At 59.7% G+C, this 13,143-nt stretch overlaps 1 protein-coding gene across 9 annotated transcripts in view; it reads left to right on the top strand.

Moving 5' to 3' along the window:
- Positions 1-12,319, top strand: part of TNK2 (tyrosine kinase non receptor 2) — a 41,238-nt gene extending 28,919 nt beyond the window's left edge. For 2 of the 9 annotated variants that reach the window (XM_046658440.1, XM_046658435.1), the window contains exons 9-16: positions 12-106; positions 5,173-5,367; positions 6,810-6,901; positions 7,499-7,543; positions 8,289-9,634; positions 9,737-9,832; positions 9,995-10,122; positions 11,499-12,319. In XM_046658440.1, coding sequence (XP_046514396.1) covers positions 12-106; positions 5,173-5,367; positions 6,810-6,901; positions 7,499-7,543; positions 8,289-9,634; positions 9,737-9,832; positions 9,995-10,122; positions 11,499-11,505 — 2,004 coding nt within the window. In that variant the 3' untranslated portion in view covers positions 11,506-12,319. Of the gene's footprint in view, positions 1-11; positions 107-5,172; positions 5,368-6,809; positions 6,902-7,498; positions 7,544-8,288; positions 9,635-9,736; positions 9,833-9,865; positions 10,127-11,498 lie in introns of those variants that run through there. The other 7 variants (XM_046658439.1, XR_006888216.1, XM_046658437.1 and 4 more) reach the window with 7 other exon arrangements.
- Positions 12,320-13,143: the final 824 nt, after the last annotated feature.

The raw sequence follows: 13,143 nt of genomic DNA, 5'->3' as shown, positions 1-13,143 counted from the left end.
TCTGCCCCCAGGCCCAGCCCACTGACATGCGGGCCCTTCAGGACTTTGAAGAACCAGACAAGCTGCATATCCAGATGAACGATGTCATCACCGTCATCGAGGGGAGGTAGGGAGCACGGGACTGCACCGGCATTGCCTTGAAGGTGCCCTGTGGGCAAGAGCTCTTCTGCCTCCAAAGTCCCCCAGCAACCCGCAGGCTGTGGTGGGCCTGAGCCATGACACGGGAGAGGAGGACAGGCCTGTGTCCACCCCTGGTATCCAGGTGCCGCCGCTCCCAGGGGATTTGGCTGCCATCACCACCCCCACCCCGCCACACCACCGCCTGTTCCCACTGGACTCTAGCCCTGGCTGTGTGGGTCAGGGCCAAACTGCCCTTGTGGTGTTACGTGAGGCATAGGAAGTGGCTGAGCCTGGCCTCAAGGCCACAGCTGGGGACTCTGGAACTCCTAACATTCCTTCTCTAATCCTCCCCTCCCCTCCCCTCCCTGCCTCCTCCCAGGATAAAGACTCTGGACTGCCCACCTGGGTGCCTTTCAGTACCCAGAGCGGCCCCACCCTCTTCCTGGCAGCCTCTGCCCTCCCACTGAGCCCCACTACTCTCTCCCAGGGCTCCCCTCCATCTTCTGCTGTCCATCCACAGCCCCCCGCCCTGCTACTGCCCAGGCTCCTCTCGCAGGGCCTCTATTCCTGAACCCTTCCTCCTCCTCACACCTGGCAACATGGATCTCTGCCCACAGGCAGCATCTCCTGAGTCACTGTCTCCTACCCGTAGCCCCTGCGGTTCAAGCCGCCTACTGTGGAAGCCCCACCCACCCTCACCCCACCCTCTGTTATCTGATCCCCAGGGTGTCTGAGGAACTGGTTGGGGCAGGGCAGGCTTGAGATGCCTTTGGGGTAGGGGGTGAGCATGGAGGACCAGGAAGAGGAGTGAGGCAGAGGAAATTCCCTGCGTTCCCAGGTCCTCTGACTCAGAGCCAGACAGGGATGAGGGTAGCGGCTGCTTCCCACAGAGCCCTTTCTCCCTGGACTTCAGGTTTGGGAGTCTGGGGCCTTTGGTTAGACATTGTGCCTCATGGGGGTTGGTGAGAGGGGAGAGCCTCTGGGTCTGAGTCAGAGTGATGGAGTAGGCCCTGGAATCAGGCTGGTTGTGGAGGAACATGACCTGCACCCACTGTGGCCCCAGCATCTCTTCCCCAGCCAAGGGCTCCCCCTGCCTTTGGGCCCAGTATCTGGGACTAAGAATGACATACCAGCAAGTTGTGTTGGGGGAGGGGTATGGTTGGGGAGTCAGTGGTGGTGGACAGAAGCAGAAAGCTTCTAGAAGAAGAGAGGCCTGGGGGACAGGAAGGAATACAGTCTGTGGTTTGGAGCGGAGGGGCCAAGGCAGGGATGGCAGGCGTGGCATTCTGGGGAACAGTCTGGAAATAGGAAGACTAGGCTGAGGGCCCCTCTGGAGGTGCATGGCAGGACCTTATGCCAGAAGTCTGAGCCTGCAACCATTCCCACCTCCGGGAGCCAGAGGACCTTGGACCTGACGCCTGTAGTGCCATGTAGTCCCCAGGTCTTTACTTCCTCCATACCTTGCTCCCAGTGGGGGCCTGTGTGCCAGGGCCCCATGTTCCCCAGGGGGTGACTCAGGAGCTTCATGTGTTTTTGGGGTGTGTGTCTCTGGAGCTGGGTCACCACTGGAGGCGAGGCAGGCCTTAGGAGGGGTCAGGGGAGCCGCTCCTCCTGGGAGGCCACTGTGGGCGTGGCCTGCCCAGCCCTTCCGTCATAGGCTCCGGTTGGGCCCCAGCTGCTGGCTCTGCTGCTGCCTGCCAGTGTGGGCTCGCTGGGCTCCTCCTCCAGGGCCACCAGCCCGACTTGGACCACAGCGCCCGCACTTGGTTCCTGGAGCTGCTCAGGAGGTGGGAGGTGAGGGGCAGGAGGCCACGACAGCCGGTGAGGCTTTGGGAGTGGGGCTGTGTGTCGGTGGTACCACAGCTTGACCTCTGCCTCCTTGTTTTCTCGGTGTCTGAATATCTGTGTTTGTTTGGCTGGCTCTGTCTCCATGTCTTCGGGTGGATGGGCTCTCTGTTGTTGTGTGTCCCTGAATCTGGGTTTGTAGATGTGGCTCTCTGTCTGTTTCTCCACCTGCTCTCAGCTTTCTCCATATCTGTGCTTTGCTGTCAGTCTCGGATCCCTGCTTGTGGATCTGTCTCCAGTATCTGTTTCCTAGTCCAGAGTCTGGGATTCCCCTAGCCCTTGGCTCTAATGTACTTTATAGGCTCAGTGCTTCTTGGGGGACCAGGCAGGGGACAGAGAGAGGACACCCAGATGCTCTGTCAGCCAAGCGTGTGAGGCTCCGTTTAGACCGAGGGACAGTGGTGGCTGCTCTTTTCCAGAGGGTCTTATTTGGAGGCTGGGATGCTGGCAGCACTTTCATGGTCTGTTTTTACAGAACTGGAGAAGGGGGACAGAGGTTTTGAAATCCATCTGCAGGTCCTTGGCCTGGCCTGGTGCCTGGAGCCTCTGCTTCCTGTGGTGGGTGGGGGAGGGGGAAGCAAGGGTCTGTATTGTCCCTTGAGGCCAGGGGCTGCCTGGGACACTCACAGAGAAGTGGGTGGCCTGGTGTTTTGAGCAGAAAGTTTAAGCAACCTTTGTCAGCCATTTCTGGACTCCCTTAGGCCAGGACTGGGACAAGGGCTGACATTTCCAGAGGGTGGTCCCTGATGGAGCACGGCAGCCTTAGGCAGTTCTTGGCCCAGGCCTTGGTTTCTCAGCGCTGCCTTACATCTTGCTTGTCCCAGGATGCTGACAGACTGCCGCAGGAAATAGAGAGCTCATGCTGGAGGTGCTGGGCCCTTTGCTCACTTCCCTGGGGACCGTGTCTGTGTCTGTCTTTGCTGTGGTGAATACCAGATGGCCCGGCCCTCCTGTTGGCAGGGAGACTCTGGCCTGTTCTCCTGGGGGTGGGGGAAGAGAGGGTGTGGCCAGATCAGGCTGAGTGGGAAGGGGTCGCCTTGGTTCTCTCTGGCTGCTGGTACCTTGAGCCCCAGAGGGGACTGCTGGGCAGTGCAGTGTAGTGTTGGCCATCTCAGAAGTTACATTGGAACCTTGTCAGGAGGATGCTGCTTCCGAGTGTGCTTGGGATGAGATTCCCAAGGCGGTCTCTTCCATACACATAGTCTGCGCTCTGACTCCCCCTCCCCCAGGAGCAAAGACGTTTTTGAGAAGTGGCATCACTCCCAGCAGTCACTGGGGGCTCTTGCCTTAGCCATACCTCTAATAAGGGAGGTGGGCTTGGCGTCTCCTCTGCCTCTCAGAGAGGGGTCCAAAGGAGGCTTCTGTGTGAGGAGCGTGGCTGTGTTGGCAAAAGGAAAAGAGTGGAGGGAGTGACCTCCTGTCAGTCTGGCTTTGCTCAGGGTCCACAGAGGGAGGGTGTGGTCATGGGGTAGACCTGGCCTTGAACGTGAATCCCTTCTGCTCTGTGCTACATCTCTGCCTCGGCTGCGTTTCTCCCCCCGCCCCCATTAATGAGCACCTCTGGAGAGGTGTGGAGAGCAGAGTCCAACGTCCAGCCCTGGGCTTGGTGTCTGAGGCAGTTCCGCGGAGGGACACGCGGAACCCAGGTCACCAGTGGGTGTTGCGGGAGAGCAGCAGCGGGGTCCCCTGCTGCTAGGCCTTCCTCCCACCCTGCTCCAAGGGAGGGCCTTGACCTCAGCCAGCCCTGAGTGGGGGGCTCTTTCCTTGGAGTGGCCCTGCTATTTTTGGATGGTCTTTGTCCCTTCCTGGGTGTTGTCCTTTCTTCCTTCCTTTCCTGCCCGTCCCGCCCGAGGGCAGGGTGGTAATCACAGGGTTGCTGTGTCTGGTGGGCCGCTCAGCGGCCCTGTTTATAAGGAGGCTCGGCCCTTCCCCCTCCCCCACCCCACCTCTCGGCTCCCCAAGGACTGCTGTGTCGTGGGGTTCGACTTTTGGTCTCTGGAACAGGCTGTTTGGGGGTCTTGCTGCCCCAGTGGGAGGGTCCAGGTTCTCAGGCCTTGCTGCCTCCCTGCAGCCTCCCCCAGCCCCTCTGGTCTGGCTGCCGTTTGGAGGAGACCTTTCTGTACGCTCCTGGCGGTGGACAGGTGATGTACAGGTGGGGGTTTGCAGTGAGGGCATGCAGCTTGGTGCCACATGTGTCCACCACAGCAGCACGAGGCTGTCGCCACCTCTGCCTGAGTTCAGATTCTGCCCACTTTGTCAGGCGTGAGTGATCCCAGTGGCGGATACAGGAGCCTCACAGCCTGTTGGCTCTTAGCATTCGAAGTGTCCAGGAGGGCACTCTGTTCTTTCTTGTCTGCCTAACCCCACCCCAGGTCCAGGCTTAGGCCTAGTCAACTGATTTTGTATCTGAGGTCAGTGCAAGGAGCTGGTGGTCCCACAGTCCAGCCACACTGGGAGGCTAGGCTCCCTTCTGGACCCCTTGTTTAAGACAAGAGTAGAGCTCCTCCCAATGAGGGAGATGGGGGCAAGGGCGAGGGTCCCACAGCCCTGCCAGGAGGTGGTGGAACGCACTGGAGACGTGTAAACTGGTGGCATGAAGGCGTAGATTGCTTCCAAACACGTGAAGGGCTGTGTGCAGGAGATGGGTCGTGGTTGGAGGGCCTGGCCCCAGCCCAGTGCTAAGGGCATGGTGCTCCCTTGGGCCCTGGCAGTTCAGATCTCCCAGAACTGGTTGAAGAATGAATTTGGGTGGTCAGAAGAAGACAGGGGCCCAGGCCTTGCCAGAGGGGAGGAGGGAGGGAAGGTGGTACTGTGAGAAGGGTGCTGGCTTACATACCAACAACTGGATTTGAATCCTGGGTCTGCTGCGATCTCTCTGGCCACTGTCGGCAAGTCACGTCACTTGTTTGAACCTGTTTCCTTATTTGTAAACTGTAGGAAAAGCTGTCTGACCCACGTAGGTAGCTTAGGGAAAAGGCTGTATGCAAACAGCCAGGCCCTGTCCTGGGGGAGAGGCAGATCCTGGGGGGCTGCTAAGAAGGAGGTGGGCTGATTGTGGCCACCGATCCTAGGACCTTAGCCCTTGTGTTCCCTTCTGCCAAGGTGGTCAGATATCTTGGCTAAAGAGAGCTTGGTATGAAAAGGGTCCCACTCCTTGGGGCCATTCCACCACGCCCTGGGTTTCACCATGTCATCTTTGTTGGGCAGGGCTGAGAATTACTGGTGGCGTGGGCAGAACACGCGGACACTGTGTGTGGGACCCTTCCCTCGCAATGTGGTGACCTCCGTGGCCGGCCTCTCAGCCCAGGACATCAGCCAGCCCTTGCAGAATAGCTTCATCCACACGGGGCATGGTGACAGCGACCCCCGCCACTGCTGGGGCTTCCCCGACAAGATTGACGAGTGAGTACGGGGCAGGACCCTGCCTTGGGCACCAGCCAGCAGCCCCTAGGCTTCTGAGGTCCCTGTCACATCATGGGGCACAGTCTGTCATTGTCCAGCAGGTTTTCCCTGTTGGCAGAGCTTGGGTTAGGAGCTTCAAAGGATGGACCCACACTCCATTTGGTGGACAGGCCTCCAGGGGCCACAGCCTGGCACCCCGGCACACTGGCCCTAGGGAAATGGACTTGGGCATAGCCTTTGGAAGCGTTAAGTAGGAAAGCTTCCCTTGTGACCCCAGCAATTGAGTGGCAGTTTCCCTTCTCCTGCTGGGAGTACCAGAGTCCTGGAGATGGGAGCTGCTGGGTCAGGCCCAGGGGCACAACGGCAGAAAGAACTCACTGTGGGGACACTTCAGAGGGAATATTAGGCAGCAGCTCACTCTGTACCCGGGAGGGGAGTTCCGTCTCCTCTAAGTGAAAGGATGAGGTCAATGGAGAGGCCTCTGGGGAGGACACAGAGGAGAAGAATTAGTCACTTCCTGGGTGCCCCGCCCCAGGGAGCCACCTGGCAGCTCCTCAGCCCAGGCTGCCATGCCTCTCTGCTGGCCCCAGGGGGCTGCCATGCCTGGCTCTCTGCAGCCCTTTCTCCTCTGACTTCTCCTGATACAGCTTCCTGCCCTGAGAAGCATGATGGAGCAGGCCCTTGACCCCTGTGCCCCCACACACCAGAACACTAAGCTCTTGGAGGGTGGCCTGTGTCTCTCACTTACAAGGGCCAGGCGAGGGCCTGAGGGAATTGGGGCAGGAGAGCACAGACGACCCCCCCCAGAAGGAGGCCCAGCGCCCTCTGCCCTGCTCCTGGCGCCGTGGCCGGCCCAGCCCCATTCCTCTGGGCTTTAATCAGCCCTAGTGACTAAGTCCCAGATCCTGACAGTCGGCACAGGGTTTGAGAGTGAATTGAGAGCAGGACAGGTGGCCCTGCCCCTACCCCACCTCCTGGCAGTGGGGCAAAAGGATGCCTCCTCCCCATCCTGACCAGGGGAATGCAGCCCCGATGCCCCTGGACCTGGCAGGAGAGAACAGAGTGTCAGCAGGTGGCTGCCAGGTGTGGGTTGGGGGGCCGGGGGGTTGCAGAGGGCCAGCTCTGCCCTTGTAGGGTGTTCTTGGAGCCCCTGCAGTCCTGGGCTTTTCAGCCTGCAGTCAGGGATTCTTTCTTTGCCCTCTCTCCACGATACCCTTCCCTGGGGACAGCTTAGATCCGCAGAAGGGAGCTACTGGGAGTTGAAAGTCCTGTGCTCCAGACCCAAGTCTGCAGGTGTCTAGGACAAGATGGTCCCCTGGACACTCAGGTGTTTGTTTTCTGCCTGACCCCAGGGGACAGGCCTAGCATCTCCTGTAGGGGTTTCCTCGCTGCCACCGCTCCATATGCTCCCCCCACCCTCTGACCTGGTTCTCTCCCTACAGGCTGTATCTGGGAAACCCCATGGACCCTCCTGACCTGCTGAGTGTGGAACTGAGCGCCTCCCAACCTGCCCAGCATCTGGGAAGGGGAAAACGTAAGAGCCCGACTCCCTGACATCCCCTGGCGCTTCAGCTTCCCTGGAAGGGGCACTGTCTCCTCAGGCCGCCCTGAGCCGGCTATTCTGGCTCTGGGATGGTTGGGCCAGGGCAGCAGGGGGACAGCTGTGTCCCTGGCTCTGGCTGGGCGTGGGGTGGAAGATGAGAGGCAGCTGTATCCGCCGAGGTGGGCATCCTCGGTCGGTTGCTCCTGCGTTGGCCTGCCCGCCTCAGCTTCCCTCCTCCCTCCTCCTTCCCGCCGTGCTCAGATCCTGGCTTTCCTCACTGCCCTCTAATCCTGTTCTCCTCTCCCGAGCCAAAACCACCCCACGGCCTTCATCTTGGCCAGGAGCCTCATCCATCTCCCGGATCCTGGGACTGTCGTTCCGGAACACGGTTTTCCCATCCTGCCGCCCCATTGCTTCCCATTGCTGTTGAATTTCTACGTCACTCGCCCCTATTCACGGCTCTCCTTCTCTCTCTCTCTCCCCACCCCCCCTCCCAACTCTGCCGTCTCGTCTGGCTCTGTCCTCCCTCCCTTGTCCTCTGTCTCTCTGCTTGGCCCTCCTCTGCTCTCCGCATGGCCTTTCTTGCAGGGGAGCCTCCACCTCGCCCACCTCAGCCTACCATCTTCACTCAGAGTAAGTGGGGCTGCGCTCGGTGCCTTGGCCCCCGCCCCCTCTCTCCTCTCATTCCTCCTCTCCTCCTGGAAGGTACAGGGCCCTGGCGGGCTGGCTGGCGGGAGGGGAGCAAAGATGTGCTGGGAGCTTTGGCTGCTGACCCGGCCCAGCATGCCTGCCTCGCCCCCCACCCCAAAGGCCTGGGCCTCTGGAACACATGTGTGGTCCTGGCGCCCACCTCTGCCTCTCTCTGCCATTGCGTGGCCCTGCCCCGCTCCCTTTGGGACCTGCAGAGGCTGTGTCTGGGCTTTCATGGCGGTGGGTCATGAGCTCTGTCCTCTCCAATGATGACTTCTGTTGCCCTTGATGCTAGGGGACGCCCCATAGCCCCCTGCCTGCACTAATGGTGTGCCGTGATGGGGTGGGGAGAGGGATTACTAACCAGGGCCCAGGAGCAGGGGATATGGGTCTTGTGTTGATGGAGGGAGCATCTGAGGCAGCCAGGTGTGGGGTGTTGCTTGTTCTAGCCGAGATGGAGGCAGGGGTCACCAGCCTGTGTAGAGGGCTGACAGCGTCCAGAGAACGTTTGGCCCTCCTGTGTGAATAGGGTCGGTGCGCATGGAGACGTTCAGCCGCTGAGGGCTGACCTCGGGGGAACTGGGAATGGGGAGTTGGTGGGGGATACGTGGCTTTCTTCCCCACAGCCCACCTTCCCTGTCCCAGTGCCTAACGCTGCCTCCCTGTCGGGGTCTCCCTTCCATCGCAGAACCAACCTACGACCCTGTGAGTGAGGACCAAGACCCCCTGTCCAGCGACTTCAAGAGGCTGGGCCTGCGGAAGCCAGGCCTGCCCCGTGGACTGTGGCTGGCGAAGCCCTCGGCCCGGGTGCCAGGTGCCAAGGCAGGCCGCGGCAGCGGCGAGGTCGCACTCATTGACTTCGGCGAGGAGCCTGTGGTCCCAGCCCCACGACCCTCTGCACCCTCGCTGGCGCAGCTGGCAATGGATGCCTGCTCCTTGCTGGACAAGACCCCGCCCCAGAGCCCCACTCGGGCACTGCCCCGGCCTCTGCATCCCACGCCGGTGGTGGACTGGGATGCGCGCCCACTGCCCCCGCCTCCTGCCTACGACGATGTGGCCCAAGATGAGGATGACTTTGAGGTCTGCTCCATCAACAGCACCCTGGTGGATGCAGGGGTCTCTGCTGGGTCCAACCAGGGCGAGACCAATTACGCCTTTGTGCCCGAGCAGGCACGGCTCCTCCCTCCACTGGAGGACAACCTGTTCCTCCCACCCCAGGGTGGGAGCAAGCCACCTGACTCGGCTCAGACCGCAGAGATCTTCCAGGCACTGCAGCAGGAATGCATGCGGCAACTGCAGGTCCCAGCTGGCTCGCTGGGCCCCTCCCCCAGCCCGCCGGGTGACGACAAGCCCCAGGTGCCCCCCCGGGTGCCCATCCCCCCGAGGCCCACACGCCCACGTGGCGAGCTGTCTCCAGCCCCCTCAGGCGAGGAGGAGATGGGGCGATGGCCTGGACCTGCCTCCCCTCCCCGGGTACCTCCCCGGGAGCCCCTGTCCCCTCAAGGCTCAAGGACCCCCAGCCCCCTGGTGCCACCTGGTAGCTCCCCGCTGCCACCTCGGCTCTCAAGCTCACCTGGGAAGACCATGCCCACCACTCAAAGCTTCGCCTCGGACCCCAAGTACGCCACACCCCAGGTGATCCAGGCCCCTGGCCCACGGGCTGGTCCCTGCATCCTGCCCATCGTCCGTGATGGCAAGAAGGTCAGCAATACCCACTACTACCTGCTGCCTGAGCGCCCACCCTATCTGGAGCGCTACCAGCGCTTCCTGCGTGAGGCCCAGAGCCCTGAAGAGCCAGCCCCCCTGCCTGTGCCCCTGCTGCTGCCCCCACCCAGCACCCCAGCCCCTGCTGCCCCCACTGCTACTGTTCGACCGATGCCACAGGCTGCCCCAGACCCCAAGGCCAACTTCTCCACCAACAACAGCAACCCAGGGATCCGGCCACCAGCCCTGAGGGCCACCACTCGGCTGCCACAGAGGGGCTGCCCTGGGGACAGACCAGAGGCTGGACGGCCAGCAGATAAGATCCAGATGGTGAGTGCCAGGCATGGCTGCCAGTGAGGAGGGGCATGGGCCCGAGGGGCACAGAGGAACGGGCCCAAGTGGTGCTGACCGGTGGGTGGTGGGTGTGCCCAGCTGCAGGCCATGGTGCATGGGGTGACCACAGAGGAGTGCCAGGCGGCCCTGCAGAGCCACAGCTGGAACGTGCAGAGGGCTGCCCAGTATCTGAAGGTACCACCACCTCCTGCCCACTCTGGCTTTCAGGGACCCTGAAGACTGGTTCTGCTGCTCTCCCCCGCCCTCACCCCCCACCTCTGGCTCTCCTCTGCCCCCATGTTGGTCCGGTGCCCCTCAGCCCCAGTGTGTCCCATGGCGCCACCCTCTGCTCCTCAGGTGGAGCAGCTCTTTGGGTTGGGTCTGCGGCCGCGAGGCGAGTGCCACAAAGTGCTGGAGATGTTCGACTGGAACCTGGAGCAGGCCGGCTGCCACCTCCTGGGCTCCTGTGGCCCTGCCCACCACAAGTGAGCAAGCCCCACCCTGCCACCTGCCTGTCCCTGGAGGGCTGTCCCGGGGCACACCACTCCAGGGGAAAGTTCAGCACCTCGAAGGCCATGCACAGCCAGGAGACACAGGGTTCCCCAGCAAGAGGGAGAGAAGGCAGCCCCGATCCCAGCACGCAGACAGTTCTGGGTGGAAACAGGTTCTCCTAAGCCTGTTTGTTTAGACTTTCTAGCACTTGGTTCCAATAGTGAGTAAGAAGGGAATTGGAGCCTCCCATTGCAGGGGGGGCTCACTTCCTGGGCCTCTCCCACAGCGCCCCTGAGCCCGCTCCAGGGGTTTAGGACCTGATTTAAACAACTACTTCTCATCTATTCATTTCATATTGCAGTTTAAAGTAACACAGAGTTTTTTTGTTTTGTTTTGTTTTTTCTAGTGAGGAAGATTGGTTCTGAGCTAACATCTGTTGCCAATCTTCCTGTTTTTTTTCCTCCACAAAGCCCCAGTACATAGTTGTATAGCCTGGTTGTAAGTCATTCTAGTTCTTCTGTGTGGGATGCCGCCTCAGCATGGCCTGATGAGCTGTGCGTAGGTCCACACCCAGGATCCGAACCGGCAAACCCTGGGCTGCGGAAGCAGAACACGCAAACTAAGCCACTCAGCCACAGGGCCGGCCCCAACACAGAGCTTTAACACATTTTTAAAGGAACGCCTAGCAAAAAAAATCCCTTTCCTGTAAAAAATTTTCATATGTGTGTATATAACAAAATGTCTAGATATAATATAGTATAAGTATATATACATATGAAAGTTTTACCAAATCAGAAAGTAGTGAAATGGGTAAATCCCAGCATATCCCAGGAGAGGCGCTGGTGGGGTGTGGGTTTCAGAGTTGTGGGCTCTGGCGTTGGCCGTCCCGAGTTAGAGCCCAGCCTTCTGCTCATGGATTGCGTCAGCTCCGCCTGTGTGCTCACTTCTCGGTGTTCTTGTATGTAAATGTGTGGGAGTGGGAGTGCCCACCGCACAGCAGTGGTCAGAAGAATTGAGGAGGGCGGCGTCCGTCGTTCCACACAGCATGTGTCTGGCACACAGGACACCATCACTGAATGTTAGCCATTATCTCGGGCTTATTCTCACTAACTTGCATCCAAATAAACTTAGGCTTTACTGTCCCTGTCGCCCTCGGACGCCTTAATACACGGGACTGCTGTTCTCTTATTTTTAGTTTATTAAGGTAAAGAAAAAAGGCATCCCAAGATGCTATGTTTCAGAATTATTGCCTAGAACTACCAGTTTTCAGCTGATTTGCTTGGCACCGAGAGGCCCTCTTGTGCCCACCTGTGCTGGACATTCCGTACTCTGTTGACAGAGCGCCTTTCTGGTTGGTTCCCATCCTTAGGCGCTGAAACATCTGGAGAGCCGAGGATGTGCCCTGAAGGAATCACTTGAGCCTGTCCAGCTGACAAGGTTGGGGAGATGCTCTGCCCAGGCCGGGAGGACCTGCTGCCACCTGCTGCTCCCAGTGGCAGAATGAGGCCAAGGCAGCAGGAGGCTGGGAGCCCTGCCTTGCCAGTCCCTCCCTCACCCAGCGCTGTCCCTGCAACTTCAGTTCAGCCCTTGGTGCCCCCCAGCCAAGGTGCGGGAAGGGACCCCAAGAAGGCAGGCCTGAGGGTGGCCTCAGTAGGCCCTGCGGCTGACCTGCCTCTGGCTCCAGGCCCGGCAGGGCCTGTGGCTGGAGTGTGTCCCTAGGCCCTGCTGGTGGGGAAGCCAGGCTTGACCCTGGGCAGGGAGGATGTGTTGGCTACACAGAAAGGTGGACCAGCACCTGGCGGGCCCTTCCCAGGGCTGGGCCCTTCTCCATGGGGCCCCTGGTGGGCAGTTGGAGTGTCGGACAGAATGTGACTTAGGGCCTCGCCATGGACATGTTACAGGACTTGGCTGGTCTGAGAATCTTGTGCCTGGAAATAGCCTGAGGTGGCTCAGGAAGCAGAGCAAGGGTGCCAGATCGTCCTCTGGCAGGGACCAGGGCCCAAGGCCCCAGGGTTGGAAGGAGACCAAGGGGGTAGCTGCCCTGGAGGGACACCAGTGCTTCCTCTCTGACCCAGCTCTTCCCCTGTGCTGTTCCGTGTTTTCCCACCAGCCTCTGTCGCCAAAGTTACTGCCCCAGCTATGGATACCTGCTTCTTCCAGAAAAATAAAGTTAATTTCTATTTTATGTTACTTACTTGTACCTGCCTCTTTCTTTGCCTCTTGGTCAGCAGCCAGAGGCCCGAGGGTTCCCCAAGTGCCTGCTGTCTACCCAGGTCTGCAGGCCTTATCGCACCACCTGTGGACAGAGGGAGGAAGGGCAGGCCTGGTTGACCCTGAAGGGTTTCACCCCTTGCAGGGCCGCCACCTGGTGTCGTCACTGACTCACCATCCTGTGTTTTTGCGATAGAGCTCCCTAAGGCGGGGTGCACTGCAGGAGAGAGTACGTAACTCAGCTGGAGCTAGGCCAGAAACTTCAGTAACAGCAAAGGCTGCAATATGTAGAAATATTTTAATTTTGTTTTTCTGAATAACTAATATTTCACGCAGTTCAAGATTCGAAAGGTACTAAAGAGTAAACAGTAGAGCCTCCCACCCCGGCGCCTGCCTCCTCCCCAGAGGCTGCCCTGGTCATCAGTTTCTTGTGTTTCCTGTGTTTTCACTTCGTATTTTGAGGGGCTCCGTGGCCACACTGAAAGAGCTCCCCGTTCTTGTGTAGGGTGGCGTGGCTGTATCCTAAGCTGTTTAACCTGGCCCCTTTTCGTGAAGGGGGACTTTGGTTGTTTCCAGTCCTTTGCAGTTACAACCATCGCTGCAGTAGATGGCGTCTGTAGCTTACTTTTCACTTGCGAGTCAGCCTGAAGGATGAGTTCCCAGAAGTGGCGCTCCCGCCTCGAAGAGTGTGTGCGGTCCTGATGGGTCTGTGCTGCACTGCTCTCCCAGGAGGACATGGTTGCAGTTGTCACACCCACCCGTGGATAATGGAGCCCTCTGAGCTCTGCCATCTGACGGTGGAA

This window comes from Equus quagga, chromosome 4 (assembly GCF_021613505.1).
Source record: "Equus quagga isolate Etosha38 chromosome 4, UCLA_HA_Equagga_1.0, whole genome shotgun sequence".
In the NCBI taxonomy this organism is placed as follows: Eukaryota; Metazoa; Chordata; class Mammalia; order Perissodactyla; family Equidae; genus Equus; species Equus quagga.
This window is presented reverse-complemented; position numbering and strand designations above follow the sequence as displayed.